General features: G+C 46.3%; 1 protein-coding gene across 1 annotated transcript; it reads right to left on the bottom strand.

Moving 5' to 3' along the window:
• Positions 1–3,755: 3,755 nt before the first annotated feature.
• ETHE1 (ETHE1 persulfide dioxygenase) lies at positions 3,756–20,329 on the bottom strand. The gene is made up of 7 exons (XM_066271911.1): positions 20,141–20,329; positions 19,682–19,826; positions 19,435–19,583; positions 7,360–7,489; positions 4,608–4,697; positions 4,095–4,211; positions 3,756–3,956 (listed from the first exon to the last, which is right to left on the bottom strand). The coding sequence occupies exons 1-7, from the start codon at positions 20,219–20,221 to the stop codon at positions 3,904–3,906; spliced, it is 765 nt and encodes a 254-aa protein (XP_066128008.1). The 5' UTR covers positions 20,222–20,329; the 3' UTR covers positions 3,756–3,903.
• Between the last annotated feature and the right edge of the window lie 3,146 nt (positions 20,330–23,475).

Raw genomic sequence — 23,475 nt, 5'->3', positions numbered from 1 at the left:
CCGGTTTGGGGAGCTGGGCAAGGGGAGGGGGTGCTCTGAGCTGAGTCAGAGACCCGCCCAGAAACAGGGGGAAATGTGTTCCCCGCCCCCCACTTTGCTATGGGTGGAGAGAGAGGTCAAACGTGTCAGCCAGACCCTTTCCTCTCTGGGCAAAACAGGAAAATAACTGGTGTGTGAAAAAGTATAATTGGAAGTCAGGAGCTGTGCTAAAATTTATATACGTTAGTTTAGTTTTATCCTCGCAGCAGCCTAGCGAGGAAAGGATGTCTATTTCTATAGCTGGGGAAACTGAGGCTGAGAAGGACAAGTGTACCCACAGTCTATACATGTTAATGTCAGATATGTTCTCTGAAAAGTCTGCGTTCTTAACCATTAGGCATACTGTCACTCTAAGCCAGGAAGTGCCTGGAAGATCATTCCAAATGATAGTGACAATAATAGCTAACACTCATCCTTATCTCCCAAGACTCTATTATGCACCTATTAAGGACACTACTTTGGAGGCCATGGTGGTGGATATTGTGACCAAGAAAGCTTAGGGTGTGGCTATCTTTGGGACTTTGGAGGCCTAGGACAAATCAATAAATATAGTTAGGGTGGGCATTGATATGGCTGTTGTCATCCATTGTGCTGTGAGAAAAAAAATAAAGGTCTAGCCTGACCAGTGGTGGGTGGTGCAGTGGATAGAGCATTGACCTGGGACACTGAGGTCCCAGGTTTGAAACCCCAAGGTCACTGGATTAAATGAGGATTCATCCAGCTTGAGCACAAACTCACCAGCTTAAGTGCAGGGTCACTGGCTCGGCTGAAGCCCCCAGGTCAAGGCACGTGTAAGAAGCAATCAATGAACAACTAAAAAGTTCTGCAATTATGAGTTGATACTTCTCATCTCTCTCCCTGTCTGTCTCTCTTTCTTGCTTAAACAACAACAACAAAAAAGTCCATGGCTTCTGCTGAAAACCTCAACCATGTAAAATAATTTCCCAGAGATCCATCAGCTCAATTTCAAATGATAAGAAATCTTGCTTCACCAGGCAGTGGTGCAGTGGATAGAGCGTCAGACTGGGATGCAGAGGACCCAGGTTCAAGACCCCAAGGTCACCAGCTTGAGCGCGGGCTCATCCGGTTTGAGCAAAAAGCTCACCAGCTTGGACCCCAAGGTTGCTGGCTAGAGCAAGGGGTTACTTGGTCTGCTGAAGGCCCATGGTCAAGTCACATATGAGAAAGCAATCAATGAACAACTAAGGTGTTGCAACAAAAAAAAAAACTGATGATTGATACTTCTCATCTCTCTCTGTTCCCGTCTGTCGTCTGTCCCTATCTATCCCTCTCTGACTCTCTCTCTGTCCCTGAAAAAATAAAAAAATCTTCTTGCCTGTCCAGGTGGTGGCAGAGTGGATAGACAACCTGGGATGCTAAGGACCCAGGTTTGAAACCCTGAGGTCACAGACTTGAGCATAGCTCACCAGCTTGAGTGCAAGGTCCCTGGCTTGAGCAAGGTCCCTCTCCTCTGGCTCAGCCGGAGCCACCACCCTCCCCCCCCCCCCCCCCCCCCCCCCCGCCGCCACACACACACCCTGTGAAGGCACATGAGAAAGCAATCAATGAATAACAAAGGTGCCGCAACTATGAATTGATGCTTCTCATCTCTCTCCTATCCTGTCTATTTCTCTCTCTCAAAATAATAAAAGTTAAAAAAAATTCTCTTCTTTGAATTCATTCATTTTAGAGAGTGAGAGAGAAAGGAGGGGGAAGGGAAGAGCAGGAAGCATCAACTCCCATATGTGCCCTAACCAGGCAAGCCCAGGGTTTTGAACCAGCAGCCTCAGCATTCCAGGTTGACACTTTATCCACTGTGCCACCACAGGTGAGGCCTTTTCTTTTTTCTTTTTTTTTAATGTGAAAGGAGGGGAGATAGTGAGACAGACTCTCATATGCGCCCAGACTGGGATCCACTCAGCAAACCAATCAAGCCACTGGTTGCGGGAGGGCAGGAGAGAGAGAAGGGAGAATGGGAAGAGAAGAAAGCAGATGGTCGCTTGTGTGCCCTGACTGGGAATCGAACTTGGGATGTCCATACGTCTGGGCTAACGCTCTATCCACTGAGCATCTGGCCAGGACTGAAATCCTCATCTTTTCATATTTCATAATGGATGATCATGTCTTCCTTGCTGCTAAACCCTCTACTGCTTTTGACTATGAACACAGGGGTTAGTCTGTGTCCATCACCCATCACCCATAACAGATTTCCCAGGCATTTTAAACCTTTGAGCGCTTGAATCACAAATGTCAGCTTCTCATTGTGGCTCCTCTTGTTAAATTCATTTTTAAGTCTAATGTCAACTATTTCTCCTGTATCCCACATCTTACAATGCTAACATTTTCACTTAAAAAAAAAAAATCTAACTGGATGGAGGGTGGCAGAGGACGATCTCTCTTTGGGTGATGGGTATGCAACATAACTAAATGACAAGATAACCTGGAAATGTTTTCTTTGAATGTATGTACCCTGATTTATTGATGTCACCCCATTAAAATAAAAATTTATTTATATAAAAAAAAATCTTATTCTTCCTTAAAAAAATAAATGTGGTCCTGGCCAGTTAGCTCAGAGTTGGTTAGAGCGTTATTCCAAAACAACAAAGTTGCGGGTTTGATCCCTGGTCAGGGCACGGGTGGGAAGCAATCAGTGAGTGCATGACTGAGTGGAACAACAAATGAATGTTTCCCTTCCCCCATTCCTCTCTCTCCCTTCCTCTCTCTCTCTTTTAAAAAAAAAAAAAAAGCCCTGGCCAGTTGGCTCAGTGGTAGAGCGTCGGCCTGGCGTGCAGAAGTCCCGGGTTCAATTCCCGGCCAGGGCACACAGGAGAAGCGCCTGTCTGCTTCTCCACCCCTCCCCCTCTCCCTCCTCTCTGTCTCTCTCTTCCCCTCCCGCAGCAGCCGAGGCTCCATTGGAGCAAAGATGGCCCGGGCACTGGGGATGCCTCCTTGGCCACTGCCCCAGGCGCTAGAGTGGCTCTGGTCGCAACAGAGAGAAGCCCCGGATGGGCAGAGCATCGCCCCCAGGTGGGCGTGCCGGGTGGATCCCAGTTGGGCGCATGCGGGAGTCTATCTGACTGCCTCCCTGTTTCCAGCTTCAGAAAAATACCAAAAAAAAAAAAAAAAAAAAAAAAAAATCAATAAATCAATAAAAAATTAAGCCCTGGCTGGATAGCTTGGTTGGTTGGAGCATCATCCCAAAGCACAGAGATTGCAGGTTCAATCCCCAATTAGGGCACATACAGAAACAGCCTGATGTTTCGATGTCTCGCTCTCCCTGCCTTTCTCTAAAAAAATTAAAAAATAAATAAATAAATAAAATAGTGGTTAACACTAATAGGAAGCCTGCCGTTTAGGCAGTATGCCAACTACCTCACACATATGGACTCTCTGGATCGTCACAACACACGATTAGTAGTAGTAGTAGTATTTTCATTTTACAGATGAGAAATTGAGACCTGGGGAAGAGAATCACCTCATCTTGGGTCTCATGGGGGAAATGGCTCAAACTCAACATGGTGTCCTAATCCAAGGAGCCAAGAAACCCTGTCGCAGATACCTGTTCACTTCTGCTCTCGGGGGTACATATGTCCTCCTCTGGGCTCTGGACCTTCGCCCTGTCCCACTCTCCAGCCTCTCCCAGGACCAGAACTAACCCCAGGTACCTCAGCTGAGGAGCCCAGCTGGTTCCATCAGAAAAACAGACAACAATCAGATGCAGAGCAAAAAAAAAGTAAATTTTTTATTCAGAAGCTTGAGGGCTGTTGAGGGAGGGGAAGAGGAGGGAGGCTCTAGTGGAGGCACCTCTCCCCTCACCCCACCCAGTGCATTTTTAATTTATATGGGCACCTGCCATGGACAATGTCAGGAAGGGGGGGTCTGGATCCCACAGCGCATGTTCGCTGGAACAGCAATATCTGAAAGGAAGAAACCAATGGTAAAACAAAGGGGACCCAGCAGGCAGAAATCCTAAGGGCCCTCTTTGGGAAACCGGAGTTCTGGCCCTGATCTTCCCCCTCCCTCAGACCCCGGAATCCAGGCTCCCAACTGCTCACCTATCTGCTTAGGCTTGGGCAAATTCAGATTATCCATGACCTCAACAAACTTCTCACAGCTGAGGGTAAGCCGAGGGTTCAAAGTCCGCTCCTCCTCCACAGTGGACACTGTGAGCCCTAGTAGCCAAAAGAGGAGGAGGAATCTGGTCAGTGCCTTGGGGCTCTCAGGACTACATTTCCCAGGAGGCTTTGGGGTGCCCCTCTAGCCTGGGACTAACAGGCTTTTCCCAGAATGTTCCTGAAATTTCTTTCCCTCCTCAATGGGCAGTAATGGAAATGTAGTTTCTCACAGTTACCTAAACTCTATAAAGAGGTCCCAGGAAAATCCACACCCTCTGGAATTCTAGCTGTGGTTTCTACATCCACACTCAGTACACATAAACACTTAATGGGTTTGGTCAGAAGAATTTCTGGGAATTGTAGTCCCATGCCCCATGAGGATTACAGCAGTTTGGTGCTCTCTGTGAAACAGTAGTAAATTATGTAGGTTCCACACTTCCAGGAAGTCCTCACCATGGTAATCATGAGCTGGGTAGATGAGACAGTCTCCTGGAAGTGTGAAGATCTTTTCATGGACAGAGTGGTACAAGGTCTTAGCACACCCTGGGGAGGGAAAGCTCAGAGGTCAGTGGATCAAAAAGACAAGAGGCCCCTTAACCCTTTCCCTTAAGAAAAGAGTGAGAGGTAGCTAAACCCTCTTCCCTCATCTCCTGCCAGTACCTCTTTATCAAGGTAGAGAAGGAGAGGGAAGGGTATTCTAGGCAGGTGGAACAGCATGTACAAAGAATTGGGGAATGCCTGACTGGGCGGTGGCGCAGTGGATAAAGCATCAGACTGGGATGCGGAAGACCCAGGTTAGAGACCCCGAGGTCGCCAGCTTGAGCGAGGGCTCATCTGGTTTGAGCAAAAGCTCACCAGCTTGGACCCAAGGTCGCTGGCTCCAGCAAGGGGTTACTCAGTCTGCTGCAGGCCCACAGTCAAAGCATATATGAGAAAGCAATCAATGAACATTTAAGGTGTTGCAATGAGCAACAAAAAACTAATGATTGATGCTTCTCATATCTCCGTTCCTGTCTGTCTGTCCCTGTCTATCCCTCTCTCTGACTCTGTCTCTGTAAAAAAAAATAAAAAAAAAAATATATATATATATATATTAAAGAAACAAAGAATTGGGGAATGGTGAAAAATTGAGCATGGCTGTAAATAAGGCTGGGATGAGACTAAAGCACGGAGGGATTGGCCCTCACTCTAGGGACGCCAAGGAAGGGTCTGGGCAGGGAAGGTGGACTAGAGGGTAAGAAACTGAAGGCATGAAGCCAAGGAGGAGAATGGCGCCATGGTTCCAAAAAGAAACCCTGAGTCCACGGGGCAAGACACCCTCTGGAATGTTCTTCCACCTTTTCTCTCAGCCTAAATCCTTTCATTTCATGACTATTTTGGGAGTGGATAATGAGAATAGGAACCTCAGAGAGAAAAAGGCAGTTGGAGAGAGAAGAAGAGAGGGAAGGGGAAGCTAGAGGCGAGCTGGATCTGCTTACCCAGGGCCAGGTCAGTGTGGCCCGGCCTTCTCCTCGCATCTGGTCATGTCCTCTCCCGCAAGGCAGCTAAATCCTCCCAATCAACTGTCACCCCACATTCACACACACACACACACTCACTGTCAAAGGGCAACCAAACCCTGAGATTCTGCAACTCCCCTCCACAGTGAAACTCCTGAGTCTAAGTGCCACTCAGCAGCTAAACCCCGGATGTAACACAGCCCCCAAGCAATCAAACCACTGACTCTAACAACTGCTAGTATCTGAAGTCCTGAATTGAACTCTGCATGTCCCCCCCCCCCCCCCCCCCCGCCACCGCACCTCCAGCAGCAATGCAACTAGTGGGGTTTTAAAACTCTTCCACAAGCCTGACCTGTGATGGCACAGTGGATAAAGTGTCGACCTGGAAATGCTGAGGTCGCTGGTTCGAAACCCTGGGTTTGCCTGGTCAAGGCACATATGGGAGTTGATGCTTCCGGCTCCTCCCCCCTTCTCTCTCTCTCTTTCTCCTCTTTCTCCCTCTCTGTCTCTCTCTCCTCTCTAAAAATGAATATTAAAATAAAAAAATGGAAAAATAAAACTCTTCCACAAACTCCTTGATACTCTTCAAAATGTGACACTAATTCCCTTCACCTTGATTTAATGATTTGGATAAGGGACTTGCATCTAATAAATAAGATATTGAGGAAATGACAGTGTCCTCAACTTAGGAGCCTAGGTCATTGAAAAAAAAAATTTTTTTTTCTTTCTTTTTTCTTTTTTATATAAAAAAGCTGGAAACGGGGAGAGACAGACTCCCGCATGTGCCTGACCGGGATCCACCCAGCACGCCCACCAGGGGCAAAGCTCTGCCCCTCCGGGGCACCACTCCGCTGAGACCAGAGCCACTCCAGCGCCTGGGGCAGAGGCCAAAGAGCCATCCCCAGCGCCCGGGCCATCCTCGCTCCCATGAAGCCCTGGCTGCGGGAGGTAAAGAGAGAGACAGAGAGGAAGGGGGGGGGGGCGGAGAAGCAAATGGGCGCCTCTCCTATGTGCCCTGGCTGGGAATCGAACCCAGGTCCCCCGCACACCAGGCTGACGCTCTACCGCTGAGCCAACCGGCCAGGGCCATTGAAAAAAAATTTAGGACTCCTCTCTGTCTGTCTCTCTGATCATTCCCTTGGGGAGAATCCAGCTGCCACTCTGTGAAGACACTTAGCCTCACTGAGAGGTCCACATGGGGAGGAACTGAGGCCTCCTGCTCACAGTCAGGGCCAGCTGCCAGCCACACAAGGGAGCCTCCCTAGAAGCGGAACCTCCAGCCCCAGGCAAGCATTTAGCTGACTGCAGCCCAGGGCCACAGCTTGACTGTAACCTCACAAGGGACCTTGAGCCAAAGCCACCCAGCTAAGCTGATCCCAGAGTCCGAACTCTCAGAAGCTGTGTGCGATAATAAATGTTAATCATTGTTTTAAGCCACTCAGTTCTGGGGTAACTTCTTTCTCAGCATTAGATAATTACACACCCCTGAACCTAACTGTTGGGTTACAGCTAAACTCCTCAATGTGACTGTTTCCTCATCAGCTAACCCCTGAATCTAACTCCACTCCAGCAGCTAAATGCCTTGAGTTTAATCCCACTCCCCTACAAGTTTAAAATTCTTTCATTCATTCTTGCAACTGATACTGAAAACCCTGGCATACTCATAACTACAGTAAGATCTTGGGCTGAGGAAAGGAGCCTGTGACCTTGCTGGAAGTCTGTTCGCCCACACCCTCGGATAAGCAGAGCATCTCCAGTGAAGGCCATGCTGTGATCATTCAGGACGAAGGTGACACAACCCGGGGTGTGGCCGGGGCTGGCCCGAGTCTCCAGGGCCTGGCAGGAAGGGAAAGTACAGACAGTCACAAAGGATCCAATGGATCTGCCCTGGTGGTGAAACTGGCTCCAGGAGCCTCCCCACCCCCACCCAGGGTCGCATCTAAATAACCTATTTTGTGAAAAATTAAGTTAGATTTCCAGGCTCAAATCTCATACCAGTGTAAACTCCAAATAAATTAAAGGCAAGAAAATAAAACCAGAGCCCTGGCTGCATAGCTCAGTTGGTTAGAGCATCAACCTCATATTCCAAGGTTGTGGGTTCGGTCCCTGGTTAGGGCACATACAAGAATCAACTGCCTGAACAGGCGGCACAGTGGATAGAGCATCGGACTGGGACGTGGAGGACCCAGGTTTGAAACCCTGAGGTCGCCGGCTTGAGCGCAGGCTCATCTGGTTTGAGCAAATCTCACCAGCTTGAGCAAGGGGTTACTTGGTCTGCTGTAGACCCCTGGTCAAGGCACATATGAGAAAGCAATCAATGAACAACTAGGGTGCCCCAACGAAGAACTGATGCTTCTCATCTCTCTCTCTCTTCCTGTCTGTCTGTCCCTATCTGTCCCTCTCTCTGTCTCTGTCACAAAAAAGAAAAAAGAATCACCCAATGAGGGCATAAATAAGTGGAACAAATTGATGTTTCTCTCACTCCCTCCTTTCCTCTCTCTCTAAAATCAATTTTAATGTTTTATCTTTTTCTTTTCTTTTTCTTTTAATTTTTTTTTATCTATTTATTCATTTTAGAGAGGAGGGGGGAAGAGAGAGAGAGAGAGAAGGGGGAGGAGCAGGAAGCATCAACTCCCATATGTGCCTTGACCAGGCAAGCCTAGGGTTTTGAACCGGCGACCTCAGCATTCCAGATAGATGCTTTATCCACTGCGCCACCACAGGTCAGGCTAAAATCAATTTTAAATATTAAAGGAAAAAAAACATAAAACTCTAATAAGCAACAAAAGTACAAATGGAAAATATGACCCCTAGGTAGGGAAGAACATTCAAATGTGATCCCTAAAGTCATAATCATTAAGGAAAATATCAATGGTTTGACTTTAAATCGATTTGAAGTTTCACAACGACAAAAACATTATAAACAAAACTTAAAGGGAACAGATAAGCTGGGGAATATATCTGTAACACATATACCACATGGTAGTCAGCATACCGCATAAAAAAGAGATCTTGCAAATCAATAAGAAAAAGATAAGCATACTAACATAAATACAGAATACTAACCAGTCATTAAAAATTAACATTATAATAAAATTGAATGATGATCTACACAAATATTTAATGCAGTGGTTCTCAAAGTTTTTAAAATTGGGGCGCATTTAAAATCCTACAAATTGTAGGCACACTATATATAAATTTCTGAGAAATATGTTACAATCAGTCAAATATTAAAGAAAAAAATATAAAGTCCAAGCATGCTTTTATATTAAACAAAATAAATATGACAAAATTAAATTTATTCTGATATTAAAAAACACTTTTATGTTACTTTTTTTTTTTTTGTATTTTTCTGAAGTTGGAAATGGGGAGGCAGTCAGACAGACTCCCGCATGCGCCCAACCGGGATCCACCCGGCACGCCCACCAGGGGGTGATGCTCTGCCCATCTGGGGCGTCGCTGTGTTGCAACCAGAGCCATTCTAGTGCCTGAGGCGAGGCCATGGAGCCATCCTAAGCGCCCAGGCCAACTTTTGCTCCAATGGAGCCTCGGCTGCTGGAGGGGAAGAGAGAGACAGAGAGGAAGGAGAGGGGGAGGGGTGGAGAAGCAGATGGGCGCTTCTCCTGTGTGCCCTGGCCAGGAATCGAACCCGGGACTCCTGCACACCAGGCCAACACTCTACCACTGAGCCAACTGGCCAGGGCCCCTGTTACATTTTTTGAGTTATGCTTTTTAGAATTCGTAAAAAAGAGGAGTTAAAAAATAAAAAAAATGACAAAAAAGTTATCTTTTTATATATATAGATACATTCTTAGTAAGATTTAGTAAATTCGGCAGGTCCTGGTGCGAATGTGTTAAGTTTTTTCATTCTTATATTTATGAGAAACATGAGCCTGATGTGTCCTGGCAGATTTCTTCAATGTTTAGGCATATATTTTAAAGGCAAACTCTCATTTCCTCATCAATACATTGAAGAATTCCTCTCTTTTTACTCTTAATTGTGTTGAGAACATACATATCATCTTAACTTTACACCAAACAAAGAATAGAAGAAACTTGCCTCCAGTTTTTCCCCAGGGAACATGGAGGGGTAGTGTAAACAATTCAGCACCACAGCTGAACAACCTTTTGCAACCTAATCAGGCAAGTGAGGTGGGGGGTTGGGCGGACTGTCAGCTTACAGACAATTCCCCACACCTCTGTCCCCCAAAAATCTAAACTCCAAAAACCCTGTTGGTATTTTGGTCTCCAACAGGCACATATTTTTCTGGAATACAATAGGGCACACCTAGAAATCTTCTAGGGCGCACCAGTGCACCCTGGCGCATACTTTGAGAACCACTGATTTAATGACACACGTTGGGCAAATGTGTGTTACAAATGTTAGGCTAGCTCGCTTGCACTCTGCCTGACTGGTGCATGAGCACCAGGCAGCACCATGTGTGTACAGTCTATGTAAGGCTGTGGGTGCTTGCCTTCAGGGTGGCAGACTGTAGATAGTGGATTGCCTGCCGCCATTGGGAGGGGCCCTTTGGTGCTGGAAATGCCTCCCTCCTATCTGTTTGGCTTGGTAGTCCTGGGAGAGAGAGAGAAGCGGTTTTCCCTATTTGCTCATCCTCCCTTGCAAAACTCTAATAAACAGAATGGCCCACCATCCTACAGCTCCACAGTTCCATTACCATCTGCCCAAATCCAGTGTGAATCTGCATGGCCACAGCACCTGGCCTTACAACACAAACAGATATTTAATATCCAGTAAATACAAAAAGTAGGTTACAAAGCCAGTTACAGTGTCATCTTTTTATTTTTTATTTTATTTTATTTATTTATTTATTTATTTATTTAGTGTGTTTTTCTGAAGTTGGAAACGGGGAGGCATTCAGACAGACTCCCGCATGCGCCCGACCGGGATCCACCTAGCATGCACCCGGGCCAACTTTGCTCCAGTGGAGCCTTGGCTGCAGGAGGGGAAGAGAGAGACAGAGAGGAAGGAGAGGGGGAGAGGTGGAGAAGCAGATGGGCGCTTCTCCTGTGTGCCCTGGCCAGGAATCGAACCCGGGACTCCTGCACGCCAGGCCAGACTGTGGCATAGTGGATATAATATCGACCTAGGACACTGAGGATCCAGGTTTCAAACCTGGAGGTCGCCTACTTGAGCATGAGATCATAGACATAACCCCATGGTCACTGGCTTGAGTCCAAAGGTAGCTGGCTTGAAGCCCAAAGTCACTGGCTCAGCTGGAGCTCCCCCCACACACACACATCAAGGCATGTATCTGAAAGCAATCAATGAACAACTAAGCTGCCGCAGTAAGGAAGGAGAAGTCAGACCCCTTACCCCTCCTCCCTGAGGAGGAAGAAACAAGAAGAATGCAAGGGAACAGAGCCAGCAGGGGTAGCTGTCAACCAGTTATGGATTAACTGCTTCCTACAGGTCTCTGAAAGATTGCCTGGGGCCACTTGCTACACAGAGCAAAGAAGATAGAACTTATCTGAAAACCCCTTCCCCTTTTCATTTCTTAAAAGCATTTAAGAGACAATATTGACATACCTTAATTAAGAATTCCACCACTTATCCTCTGAACCCACCTAGTCTCCCCCTGGAGTCATGAGAGTGAGGTGTACCTCTAGACAAAGGGACCACAAGCCCCTTCCATGAAAACCTGTGGTCTGTAAAAGGTATATAACCCGTAAGAAAATCAACTTCAGGGAGCACGTGTTTTTGGAGCTACTAGCCCCATGTGCTCTCCCAGTTTTGTTTTGTTTTTAATTTATTAATTTTAGAAAGGTGGGATGAGAGAGAGAAAGAGAGAAGGGGAAGAGCAGGAAGCATCAATTCCCACATGTGCCTTGACCAGGCAAGCTCGGGCTTCGAACCAGCAACCTCAGGACTCCAGGTCAATGCTTCATCCACTGCACCACCACAGGTCAGGCCTCCGCTGGCTTTCAATAAATTATTTTCCTCTAATAAAGTTATCTAAGCATCTATCCTCTGTCGGGTCACTTCCTGCTACAGCAGCTCTCTCCCTTCCAGTCTGTCCCTGGTTATCCCTGTCTATCCCTCTCCCTCTCCCTCTCTCTCTCACTTGCCTGATCTGTGGTGGTGCAGTGGATAAAACGTCGACCTGAAAAGCTTAGGTCACAGGTTCAAAGTCCCGGCTTACCCGGTCAAGGCACATACAGGAAGCAGCTACTACAATACAAGTTGATGCTTCCCTCTTTCCCTCTCTCCTTCTCTTTCTCTCTCTCCTCTCTCTAAAAATCAATAAAACAAAAAAATATATTCATTAACTTTAAATATACATTTTGTTCTTTATAGACTTGTTTTTAAGTGTTTCTCTTTTCCTTAAGATTTATTTATTGATTGAGCAGGGTTGGCAAGAACTATCAACTCATAGTTGCTTCACTTTTAGTTGTTTATGATTGTTTGCCCTATGTGCCTTGACCAGACTAGGCTGGGGTTTTGAACTGAGAACCTCAATGTTCCAGGTTGCCACTTTATCCACTGCATCACCTCAGGGTCAGGCTGTCATCCTTTTTTAAAAAACAATGAGCATAAAAAAATAAAATAAAAAAAAACAGTGAACATGATGGGGAGCACATATAAATCTTGAGATAGGAAAGGTTTTTCTAAGCATAATAGGAAATTCAGAGGCCATAAGGAAAAATGACAGATGTGGGCATATAGTTTAACTTAATCAAAGAACAAAATCAGAGTTAAAAAGCACCTATTTAAAAGCGTCAGCATGGCCCTGGCTGGTTGGCTCAGCGGTAGAGCGTCGGCCTGGTGTGCAGGAGTCCCGGGTTTGATTCCCGGCCAGGGCACACAGGAGAGGCGCCCATCTGCTTCTCCACCCCTCCCCCTCTCCTTCTTCTCTGTCTCTCTCTTCCCCTTCTGCAGCCCAGGCTCCATTGGAGCAAAAGATGGCCCGGGCACTGGGGATGGCTCCTTAGCCTCTGCCCCAGGCGCTGGAATGGCTCTGGTTGCGACAGAGCAACGCCCCGGATGGGCAGAGCATCGCCCCCTGGTGGGCGTGCCGGATGGATCCCGGTCAGGCACATGCAGCAGTCTGTATGACTGCCTCCCCGTTTCCAGCTTCAGAAAAATACAAAAAAATAAAAATAAATAGCGCCCTGGCCGGTTGGCTCAGCGGTAGAACGTCGGTCTGGCATGTGGGGGACCCGGGTTCGATTCTCGGCCAGGGCACATAGGAGAAGCGCCCATTTGCTTCCCCACCCCCTCCCCTCCTTCCTCTCTGTCTCTCTCTTCCCCTCCCGCAGCCAAGGCTCCATTGGAGCAAAGATGGCCCAGGCGCTGGGGATGGCTCCTTGGCCTCTGCCCCAGGCGCTAGAGCGGCTCTGGTCGCGGCAGAGCGACGCCCCGGAGGGGCAAAGCATCGCCCCCTGGTGGGCAGAGCATCGCCCCTGGTCGGGCGCATGCGGGAGTCTGTCTGACTGTCTCTCCCCGTTTCCAGCTTCAGAAAAATACAAATAAATAAATAAATAAATAAATAAAATAATAAAATAAAATAAAAGCGTCAGCAAACAACAATGAAAAAAACCCTCAGAGACAATATTAATTAGCAACATGCATAAGAAAGCATTATAAAGTTTAAATATCCATAATATATAAATAGCTCCTAAGCATCAGATAAGAACTCCCAAAAGAAAATGGGCAGGCCCTGGCCAGGTGGCTCTATGAATAGAATGTCCACCAGGCATACCGAGGTCATGGGTTCAATCCCTGGTCAGGGCACAGTGGAAAGCAATCAATGAGTACATAATTAAATGGAACAACTAAATGAAACGAGTTGATGCTTCTCTCTTTTCCTCTCTTAAATTTTTTTTTAAAGAAAAGAAAAAACTGGGCAAAGAAAAAAAACAGGCAATGCATGGAAGAGGAAACAAATAGTTAAAAAAAAAAAAAAATCTGGCCTGACCTGTGGTGGCGCAGTGGATAAAGCATTGACCTGGAACGCTGAAACTGCCGGTTCAAAACCCTGGGCTTGCCTGGTCAAGGCACATATGGGAGTTGATGCTTTCTGCTCCTCTCTCCCTCTCTCTCTCACTCACTCACTCACTCTCCTCTCTAAAAATTAATAAAAGAAAAATTTTTTAAAATCTGAAAAGATGTATGATCTCCTTTAAAAGGAAGGGAGTGAGTCAAATTTAAAAACTTTTATTTTCACTTACCAGATTGGCCATGGTCAGTTATAGTGTTTAAGGAAAGCCCTTGCATTTCCTGGGATGTGGGTACAACTCATAAGCTATGTTAGAGGGCAGTTTAGCAGTTTCCATCTTCTCAGATATGCACATTTTCTGACCCCCCAAAGCCACTGCCAGGACTGCCAGTAAGGCCTGACCAATGGTAGTGCAGAGGACAGAGTGTTGACCTGGGACACTGAGGTCCCAGGTTCGAAACCCTGAGGCCATCAGCTTGAGTGCAGGCTCACCAGCTTGAGCACGGGGTCTCGGGATTGAGCGTGGGATCATCAACATTATCCCTTGGTCACTGGCTTGAAGCCCAAGGTCGCTGGATTGGCTTGGCTGGAGCCCCCGGGTCAAGGCACGTATGAGAAGCAATCAATGAACAACTAAAGGCAACAACTACGGGTTGATGCCTCATCTCTCTCCCTTCCTGTCTGTCTCCCTCTCTGGCTCACTCACTTAAAAAAAAAAAGAAGAAGACTTCCATTAAGAACCCCAGATGTGTCCTGGCCAGATCATTCGGTTGTGTGGAGCCTCGTGTGGAAGCACAGAGGTTGCTGGTTCAGTCCCTAATGGTCAGGACACAGACAGGAACAGTCTGTCTCTCCCTTTTTTACCCCTCTAAAATCAATTAAAACAAACAAACAAACAAAAACGGAAATAATGCCTGCCCAGGGGGTCTGCATTATTTAAATCCCCACACTCAATTCAGGGAAGCAATGTCAGAAAAATTGTTACCCTAATGATCTAACTTCTGAGACTACCCTCAATCAGCCTAAACCCCACACTTAAAAGTCTGCAGCTCACTCACCTTGCCGTTCCCACGGCCCATACTGTCCCCGGTGGCGAGAAAGCTCTCAGCTTCTTCCCCCTTGCCTCCCCAAATGTCTTCTTACACTCCATTTTTCAAAAGTATATATTTAATCTTGGTATAACCATGTATTATTTCTATGCCGCCTCAACTCAAAAACCCAAAATATCACTTTCCACTGTAGCTAAATACTCTGAAACTCCATCAGCTAAGCCTTTCTTTTGTGGAAACAAAATAAGATGAAGTGATGAATGGATAGAGGTGTACACTGTAAAATATTTTCCAACTTGTCTGAACGCTTAAATTTTTCCACAAAATATTGAGGGATAAAAGATTTGTTCCACAATTTAAATATTTAATTCCAAATAGGAGGAAGCATGGAAAGCCTTGTGCGTCCACATGACATCTCCCAATTCCCTAACTGCCCCTAACAATTAAATCAGAATCTCAAAAGCAGGACCTGGGAAATCAGTCTCTTGAACAGCACCCCTCTCGATCAACATATTTAGCAAGAAAGGCTTTCTGAATCTACCACCTCTCATGGGAGATAAAATGTTCAAGTCTCAATGACTGCTTGTTAAAACAGAACATTCATTCTACAATGAAAACATCCAAATGTGGCCCACTATGAGTGTAAAATGTACAATGAATTCAAAAAACTGTTGGGTAGCTTCTACTGAAGTTAAACATACATCAGTTCTGTGACTCAGAGAATCCACTCCAAGAGATTTGAATAAAGACTCTTCATAGCAGCGCTATTCATAAGAGCCCCCACTGGAATCAGCCATCAAAAGGAGAATAGAGCCTGACCAGGTGGTTGGGCAGTGGATAGAGCGTCGGACTGAGATGCAGAGGACCCAGGTTCAAGACCCTAAGGTCGCCAGCTTGAGCGTAGGCTCATCTGGTTTGAGCAAAAGCTCACCAGCTTGGACCCAAGGTTGCTGGCTCGAGCAAGGGGTTGCTTGGTCTGCTGAAGGCCCACGGTCAAGGCACATATGAGAAAGCAATCAATGAACAACTAAGGTGTTGCAATACGCAACGAAAAACTAATGATTGATGCTTCTCATCTCTCCATTCCTGTCTGTCTGTCCTTTTCTATCCCTCTCTCTGTCTCTGGGAAAAATAAATAAATAAATAAAAGATTTTTAAAAAAAGGAGAATAGATAGACTGTCATAAATTCATACCATGAAATGTTCTGCATCAGGCTTGGTAAGCTATGGCTGGTGCACTACATTGGAGTGCAGCTTGGTAAGCTATGGCTGGTGCACTACATTGGAGAGCAGCTTCCACCTGCTTTTGTAAGGCCTGAAAGCTAAGAATGGTTGTTATATCGTTTCATGGTTGAAAAAAACATGAAAGTATGAATGATTATTTAATGACACATGAAAATGATTGAAATCAAAATTTCAGTAACCATAAATAACACATGGCTGTGTTTTACCGGAGCACAGCCATGCTTATTCACTTATGCATCGTCTATGGCTGCTTTCATGACAACAGGAGAATTGAGTAGTCGCAACAGAGACCATATAATCTGCAAAGTGAAAGTATTTAGTATCTGCTCCTTTACAGAAAAAGTTTGTCAGCCCTATTATATAGCAACAGAAGGAAAGAACTACAACCACATACATCATGTACAGTGAAAAAAAACAGGCACAAAAGCGTACACACTGGGGCGTTCTGCACACGCATGTTTCTCCCTCCCCCCTCCCTCTCGTCTTCCCCCACAGGCATCCATCTCCTCAGCTCTGGGGAGCGGCAGCTCGTCTGGTGCTAAACCCTGCACCTGTCCCCAAAGGCCCCTTTCCTCTGACTCTCCAGTGAGCTCACAGCAGTATCCCCCGCTCCCAGGTTCTCTTCTGTGGCTTCTTCTGTCCTAGGCACTTCCTTGTGTCACTGTCCCCAGCTGTGGTACATGTCCTCTCAGAATCACCTGGGCTCGAGTTGTGAAATCTTTCCTATACAAAGTCAAAAACCTGCAGGCCACAGGCTGTCCCCTTTCCAGTAACAGAGTAACAGGATCGCAGGCAGTGAGGAAGTGGCTTCTGGGGGAAAAAAAAAAAAAGAAAAGAAAAAAAGCATACACACTGTATGGTATGGTTCTTGGATATAAGGTCCAGAACAAGGCAGAAACTGATCTAAGATTAAGACAAAAAAATGATCCCTTGGCAGGTGGCAATGGCCATAAAAGGGGAACAAGGAAGCCTTCTAGGGTGCTGGACATGTCCTGTATCTAAATCTGGGCAGTGGATATTCAAGTGTAAACATGTAAATATTTGCCAAGCTGCACATGTACAATATGTGCCCTTTGTACTACATTATATGTATGTTACAATTCAATTCTAAAAAGTGGAGTTAGGAAAATATGGGAGGGAAAAAATGTATCTATCTGCAAAGGTTTATAAAAAACTCAAGTGTAAACCAAACAAAATGTGGAATATTCATAAGGACAGATAATAACAAGTGTTGGTAAGGACATGGAAGAACTAAAACACTTATCCTTTGCTGGTGGGAACATAAAATGGTGTAGCCATTTTGAATTAAAGTTTGGCATTTCCTCAAACAGTTAAATATAGAGTTATCATATGATCCAGCAATTCCAAACTAGGTATGTACCCAAGGAAAATGAATACACCCACACAAAAGCTTGGACCTAGATATTCCTAGCAACATTATTCAAAATAGCCAAAAATAGAAACACCTCAAATATTTATCAACTAATAAATGGATAAATAAAATGTGATATATCCAGACAATGTAATATTATTTAGCAATAAAAGGAAACACTGATACATACTATAACATGGATGAACCTTGTAAACATTATGATCCGTGACAGAAGCCAGTCACAAAAGGCCACATATTGTATAAGTCCATTTCTCTGAAATGTCCAGAATAGGCAAATCTATTAACCAAAAGTAATTTAGCCCTGGCTGGATAGCTCAGGTTAGAGCATCGTCCTGATACGCAAAAGATTGCAGATTTGATCCCTGGTCAAGGCACATACAGAAACACATTGATGTTTCTGTCTCTCTCTCTCTCCCTTCCTCTCTCTAAAAAAGAATCAATAAAAAATAAAATAGCCTTGCCTGTGGTGGCGCAGTGAGTGGATAAAGCATCGACCTGGATGGAACACAGAGGTCGCCAGTTCAAAACTCTGGACTTGCCTGGTCAAGGCACATATGGGAGTTAATGCTTCCTTCTTCTCCCCTCTTCTTTCTCTCTCTTTCTCTTTCCCCCATCCCCTCTCTAAAATAAATAAATAAAATTAAAAAAAAATAAACTGATATAACTCTGCACCATACATAATTTAAAAAAGAGTAAATTACTGGTTGCCTAAGGCTGTAGAAATAAAATAGGGGAAGGGCTGGGTGAGAGCCAAAGGGTGTGAGGTTTCTTTTTGGAGTGTGGAAAATATTCAAAAATTAATTGTGGTGGCTTCACAACTCTATGACTATACTAAGTCATCGAGTTGCACAGTTTAAATGGGTGAATTGGAAGCTTATGAATTAAGTCTATAAAGCTGTTTAAGAAAGAAAACACTGAAGATAAATCTACCACAGCTAAACCCTTCAACATTCATTCATTGAAAACATGACTCATTCAGCTTAACAACAGGCTCATTTTTACACAAAATCTGACCATCCCTAACCCTTGTTAAGGCTTCTCAATCCCAGAAATGCTTGTTAGCACCTGACTATTGTGTACAGTTTACATAAATGTACAACACATTTTGTTTGCCTGTTTTCAGAAAAAGTCTTGAAACAAAGAGGCTATATAAACACTGTAGCTAAACCCTCTGATCCCACACATAGCCCTCATTTCTGCTAAATGCTCTGACTCAAACTATTCCCACTTAGCAAAACCCTCTAACCTGGAGGCTGAGACCTCACCCTGTCACCTGACATTCTGTCCCCAATGTCAGCCAAACTCTACATCTTTAGCAACTCTGATCAGGAAAAAAAAAAGCCCTGCCAGATCCCTCTCTGAGTGCTACTCCCCCCAGCACCCTCCCCACCCCTCTGCATTGCCCCAGGTTGAAATTCTGGCCAAAAAAAAAGGAAAGAAAGAAAAAGAAAGAAAGAAAGAAAGAAAGAAAGAAAGAAAGAGAAAGGGGAAAGGAAAGGAAAAGAAAAGAAAAGGAAAAGAAAAGAAAAGAAAAGAAAAGAAAAGAAAAGAAAAGAAAAGAAAAGAAAAGAAAAAAGAAAAGGCAGGTAGGAACCTTCAGACCAATCTGGTGTGAGGCAATGGTAGGGCTGGGGCCAGGGTGAGGAAAGACAGTGTCTAGGGTGCAACATTTAAGGAAGTTCCCCAGAAGGTGTTGACTTTGAGAGTGAACACCTCCTTAAATGTTGCCCCTAGGCGCCTCACTGGCCTCACCCTAGTCCTGACCATGGGCAACAGGATGCTACTGCCTCCAACAGCTCTGGTCTTGGCATTCCAGCCCTCTGTCGACTTTTATGGAGATGCCAGGCCAAAGGTGCTGCCCCAAAGCTGGAGGAAACTCCGAAAGTGCTGTTGATTTAAGGGGCTTGGCCTGAGACACACCTTCCCAGAGCCTCTTGCCCCAGTGCCCCGCCTGAGTAATGGCACCCTTCTCCCAGAGACAAAACCTCAGGGGTCAGAAACCCAGGCCTGAGGCCCATTCTACCCCAGGCTTGAGGAGCCCAGGTCCCCAGCCCCCTCTTCCCTTAAGCCCAATATGACCAGGCCACCAACTTCTCGAGGACCCAGCAGCCAACTTACGAAGCATCAACTCACAAAGCGCCCGAAGTGGATGGCCTGTCCATCCTCTATATGCAGGTCTGCCTGGGCCCCACTGAGGCGGGAGATGACAGACTGGCAGCCTGGGAGTAGGGACCGGAGCAGCCCCGAACCTGTAACGTGGTCGGCGTGGCAGTGGGTGTTCACTGGGAGAGAGAGGAGGGCAGATTCAGGAGGGAACAGGAGGAACGCAGCGTTCTCAGCCACCAGCCCGCCTCCCGCCCGAGTCCGGCCCCACGCTGACCAGCATACAGCAGCCGCAGCCCCAGCTCCTTGATCAGCTGGGCGTCCCGAGACGCAGTCTCCAGAACCGGGTCGATCAGAACGGCCTCTCGGGACTCTCTGTCACCCAGGAGGTACGTGTAGGTGCAGCTCTTGGGCTCAAACATCTGGGAAGGCGTTGGGGGACAGGTGAGAGCGCAGGAGCAAACTCCCACTCGCTGGGCACCTGCGAGGCCAGGCCTCGACCCAATTCCCTTCCTAAGATCCAGGCAGAAGCCACAGCCGCTTCCTTCCCCCGGGGTCAAGATTCAGGGACAGCAGCAACTCCCTAAGTCCCCAGCGCCCTCTTCTCTGAAGAACCCAGGAACCCGCCCCAAGCCCAGGGGCTCCCAGCCCGCTTCGGATGAAAGGACCCAGGACTTCCGCCCCTGCCGCCGCACGGGGCCCAGAGATCCCGCTCTCCGGTCCCGCTAGCTCTCACCTGCCGCAGGAGCACGGCGGCTCCAGCCCGGCTGTGCTGGCTGAGCTGCCGCCAGGCGACTCTCCGTGCGGCCCCCGCCATCGCGCCCGCAGCTGGACGGGGACTGAGCCCAGGTCAGCGCCCTCTGAAGCCGAGAGCACCCCGCTGACCCTGAGGAAACGGGCCAGTGCCAGGCCCGCCTTACCCGGCCGCGGGGGCGGGGCGGGGCGGAGCTCGGTATAAAAGGGCCGCGGGGCGGGGCCTGCATAAATTTAATGTAGGGGGCGGGGCTCGGCTTAAAGGGGCCGCTGGCGCGGGGGCGGGGCCTGCACTGAACTTAATGCGGCGCGGGAGGAGAAAGAACCAGGGTGGGCCTGACTGCCAGCGGGGCGGGGACGTCGCAAACTCAGGTGACACTGAGAAAATGAGAAACACGGAGACACTGAAAGGGCGAGGGTAAGACTCTTAGAAAAGTACAGTGAGTGAGGTAGAAACCCAACAAGAGGCCCCAATACACTCATAGTCACCAGGGCCATTTTATAGGAAAAAAGGGTAGTCGGCTCCTCATTGTAAGAAAAACAAACAAACGATGGCCTGTCCAGTTGGTGGCACAGTGGATAGAGCATCTGACTGGGTTGTAGAGAGGACCCAGGTTCGAATCCCTGAGGTCGCTGGTTTGAGCTCTGGCTCATTCGACTTGAGCATGGGCTCATTAGCTTGAGTGTGGAGGGGTCACTGGCTTGAGCGTGGGATTATAGACATGACCCCATGGTCACTGGCTTGAGTCCAATTGGGGTCGCTGTCTTGAGCAGGGGTCACTAGCTATGCTGTAGCCCCCCAGTCAAGGCACACATAAGGAAGTAATCAATGCATAAGGCACTACAACGAAGAATTGGTGCTTCTCATCACTCTACCTTCCTGTCTGTCTGTCCCTCTCTGTTTCTCCCTGTCTCTGTTAAAAAAAAAAAAAAAAAGATGTTCGGTTCCAGGACAGTTCAGGAACTGCTGGGTGGGTGAGTGGTTCCCAGAACAACACTTGATCCCATTAAAGTTTATTTTAAAATTACTTAAGTAATTTTTAAGGAATCTTTCTTTCTTCCTAAGAAAGAATCATTAAAAAACTTTTTTTTTTTTGGCCTGACAGGTGGTGGTGCAGTGGATAGAGCCTTGACCTAGGATGCTGAGGACCCAGGTTTAAAACCTGAGGTCCCAAGCTTGAGCATGGGATCATAAACATGACGTTAAGGGCGCTGGCTTAAGCAAGGGGTCACTGGCTCAGATGTAACCCCCCAGTCAAGGCATGTATGAGAAAGCAATCAATGAATGAACTAAAGTGCCACAACTATGAGTTGATGCTTTATTTTTTTAAATTAAGTAAGAGGCAGGGAGGCAGAAAGACAGACTCCCGCATGCACCCCACCAGGATCCTTTCTGTAAGCCCCCTACAGGGCAATGCTCAGCCCATCTGGGGCCACTACTCTGTTGCTGGGCAATCAAGCTATTTCAAGGCCTGAGGTGAGACCATGAAGCCATCCTTAGTGCCCAGGGCCAACTTGCTTGAAACATTCTAGCCATGGCTGTGGGAGGAGAATAGAGAGAGAGAGAGGGGAGGAGGGATGAAGAAGCAGATGGTCGCTAATCCTGTGTGGCCTGACTGAGAATCGAACCTGGCACTTCCACATGCTGTTTCCAGGTGGATGCTCTACTGCTAAGCCAACTGGCCAGGGCCAACTTGATGCTTCTCATCTCTCTCCCTTCCTATCTGTCTGTCTCCATCTGTCTGTCTCTCTTGCTTGCTTAAAACAAAACAAAACAAAACTATATATATATTTGGCCCTGGTTAGATAGCTCGTTGATTAGAGCATCATCCTGATAAGCAAAGGATACTGGTACGATCCCTGCTCCTGGTCAGGGCACATACAGGAACAAATCAATGTTTCTGTATGTCTCTCTCTCTCTCCCTTCTTCTCTCTCTAAAAAAATTAATAAAGAACAAAATAATTTGCATTATATTTTGTCGCGATCCAGCCATGACAAGTCTGTTACAGGGTCTCGAACGGGAAAAAGTATGAAATTGAATAAATGATAGAGACTTAAAGATATATACATACAGATGGGTTTGGGAGGACACCACAGGCAAACAGTCTCTACTGTTCCTGAGCCGTGACATAACGTCTCCCAAAAGCGCATCCGCCTTTATTCATGGAAAAAATGTGGTCCATTAGCAATTCACTTAAGTTTCTAAGGCAACTCAAAGACAACCCCCACCATACCATTCAAACTTTACTCTAATAAGAAACTAGCTTCCAGCCTCTTTGGGAGAACACGGGTGAGACAAACGATAATCAGGTGTAGCTCTTTGTTAACTAGGCAGGTGAGGTGGGGGTTGGGCCCAGCACCTCTGTCCAGATTGCAAAAAGATGCTGTTTATTTATTCGGTCCCCAACAATATCTTGCAAAACCAAGATGTAATTGGGTCATTTGGCTTCTGTTGGGATGTGAACCTCTGTAAAGGTCTTTTGTTTATACCAAGGACCTAGAGATGAGAAAACGTGTTGTCTAGCCAGAGATGATCAGAAATTTTACTCCTTGGAATCATCTCAGTAGTGTGAATGGGACATCCCACTCTTGTTTGGAGGGTCTAAGTCACTATGTCACAGAGAAGCTGTGACAGGGCTTCAGAATGCAGGGCTTCAGAAAAAGGATGCTGGCAACTACAGTTGATCCTTGAACAATACAGGTTTGAATTCATGGGTCCATTTATACGTGGATTTTTCTCAATAAAATAAACTGAAAATTTTTTGAAGATTGCAACAATTTTAAAAATTCACAGATGAACTGTATAGCTTAGAAACAGGAAAAATTAAGAAAAAGTTAGGGATGTCATGAATGCAAAAAATTATGTATTTTCCTTATGATTTTCTTAATAATATTTTCTTTTCTGCAGCTTACTTTATTATGAATAATACATGCAACAAAATATGTGTTAACCAAATGTTAATGGTAAGGCTTCCATTCAATAGTAGGTTATTATTAGTTACATTATTTGGATGTCAAAAGTTATACAAGGAATTTTTACTGCATAGGGGGGTCACCCCTAACACCCCATGAGGAGCCACTGCGCCACCTCACCCGCAGGTGTTGTAAAGTACCAAAAGCTACAGAATCAATATTAATATTTTAAGAGGCTTAAAGAACATTTTATTAATTTAGGTTAAGGTGTGCAGAGAAATTTTGAGAATAATCTCTGTACTGTGTGATTGGCATAAAACCAGGATGGCCCTTGGCATTGTATTGTAAATGCAAAGGGGAGGAAAACATGGATTCCCAGACATTCCACCCCACCTGTGGGGAAA

Source organism: Saccopteryx bilineata, chromosome 3, assembly GCF_036850765.1.
Source record: "Saccopteryx bilineata isolate mSacBil1 chromosome 3, mSacBil1_pri_phased_curated, whole genome shotgun sequence".
Taxonomy (NCBI): Eukaryota; Metazoa; Chordata; class Mammalia; order Chiroptera; family Emballonuridae; genus Saccopteryx; species Saccopteryx bilineata.
Note: the sequence above shows the minus strand (reverse complement) of the source record. Positions and strands in the feature narration are given on the sequence as shown.

What these genes read in the sequence shown, in the direction of transcription:
- ETHE1 (XM_066271911.1), bottom strand. Translation starts at nt 20,221, where the DNA reads ATGGCGGGGGCCGCACGGAGAGTCGCCTGGCGGCAGCTCAGCCAGCAC. An exon ending in CCATCCACTTCGGGCGCTTT is followed by an intron (nt 7,490 to 19,434) that starts GTGAGTTGATGC and finishes CCTTCCTGCCAG; the next exon opens with GCCCTGGAGACTCGGGCCAG. An exon ending in GCCCAAGCCTAAGCAGATAG is followed by an intron (nt 3,957 to 4,094) that starts GTGAGCAGTTGG and finishes TCTTCCTTTCAG; the next exon opens with ATATTGCTGTTCCAGCGAAC.